The following is a 1,570-nucleotide window of genomic DNA, read 5'->3' as shown; positions in this document are numbered from 1 at the left end:
TAAAAAGGTCACGGAATACAATACTTCGGCTCCGCGCTCTAAAAAGGTCACGGAATACAGTACTTCGGCTCCAGGACGCTAAACAGGTCACGGAATACAGTACTTCGGCTCCAGGACGCTCTAAAAGGGTCACGGAATACAGTACTTCGGCTCCACGCTCTAAAAAGGTCACGGAATACAGTACTTCGGTTCCACGCTCTAAAAGGGTCACGGAATACAGCACTTCGGCTCCACGCTCTAAAAAGGTCACGGAATACAGCACTTCGGCTCCACGCTCTAAAAGGGTCACGGAATACAGTACTCCGGCTCCAGGACGCTAAAGAGGTCACGGAATACAGTACTTCGGCTCCACGCCCTATAATGGTCACGGAATACAGTACTTCGGCTCCAGGACGCTAAAAAGGTCACGGAATACAGTACTTCGGCTCCAGGACGCTAAAAAGGTCACGGAATACAGTACTTCGGCTCCACGCCCTAAAAAGGTCACGGAATACAGTACTTCGACTCCACGCTCTAAAAAGGTCACGGAATACAGTATTTTGGCTCCACGCTCTAAAAAGGTCACGGAATACAGTACTTCGGCTCCACGCCCTAAAAAGGTCACGGAATACAGTATTTTGGCTCCACGCTCTAAAAAGGTCACGGAATACAGTACTTCGGCTCCAGGATGCTAAAAAGGTCACGGAATACAGTACTTCGGCTCCACGCTCTAAAAAGGTCACGGAATACAGTACTTCGGCTCCACGCTCTAAAAAGGTCACGGAATACTGTACTTCGGCTCCCCGCTCTAAAAAGGTCACGGAATACAGTACTTCGGCTCCAGGATGCTAAAAAGGTCACGGAATACAGTACTTCGGCTCCAGGATGCTAAAAAGGTCACGGAATACAGTACTTCGGCTCCACGCTCTAAAAAGGTCACGGAATACAGTACTTCGGCTCCACGCCCTATAATGGTCACGGAATACAGTACTTCGGCTCCACGCCCTATAATGGTCACGGAATACAGTACTTCGGCTCCAGGACGCTAAAAAGGTCACGGAATACAGTACTTCGGCTCCAGGACGCTAAAAAGGTCACGGAATACAGTACTTCGGCTCCACGCCCTAAAAAGGTCACGGAATACAGTACTTCGACTCCACGCTCTAAAAAGGTCACGGAATACAGTATTTTGGCTCCACGCTCTAAAAAGGTCACGGAATACAGTACTTCGGCTCCACGCCCTAAAAAGGTCACGGAATACAGTATTTTGGCTCCACGCTCTAAAAAGGTCACGGAATACAGTACTTCGGCTCCAGGATGCTAAAAAGGTCACGGAATACAGTACTTCGGCTCCACGCTCTAAAAAGGTCACGGAATACAGTACTTCGGCTCCACGCTCTAAAAAGGTCACGGAATACTGTACTTCGGCTCCCCGCTCTAAAAAGGTCACGGAATACAGTACTTCGGCTCCAGGATGCTAAAAAGGTCACGGAATACAGTACTTCGGCTCCAGGATGCTAAAAAGGTCACGGAATACAGTACTTCGGCTCCACGCTCTAAAAAGGTCACGGAATACAGTACTTCGGCTCCA

At 49.0% G+C, this 1,570-nt stretch overlaps 1 protein-coding gene across 1 annotated transcript in view; it reads left to right on the top strand.

Moving 5' to 3' along the window:
- The window catches only part of LOC137635779 (uncharacterized), a 2,325-nt gene extending 1,022 nt beyond the window's left edge, over nucleotides 1-1,303 (top strand). The window contains exons 3-5 of the mRNA XM_068368227.1: nucleotides 61-284; nucleotides 378-651; nucleotides 915-1,303. Coding sequence (XP_068224328.1) covers nucleotides 61-284; nucleotides 378-651; nucleotides 915-1,303 — 887 coding nt within the window. The remainder of the gene's footprint in view (nucleotides 1-60; nucleotides 285-377; nucleotides 652-914) is intronic.
- Nucleotides 1,304-1,570: the final 267 nt, after the last annotated feature.

Source organism: Palaemon carinicauda, unplaced genomic scaffold, assembly GCF_036898095.1.
Source record: "Palaemon carinicauda isolate YSFRI2023 unplaced genomic scaffold, ASM3689809v2 scaffold1723, whole genome shotgun sequence".
NCBI lineage: Eukaryota > Metazoa > Arthropoda > Malacostraca > Decapoda > Palaemonidae > Palaemon > Palaemon carinicauda.
This window is presented reverse-complemented; position numbering and strand designations above follow the sequence as displayed.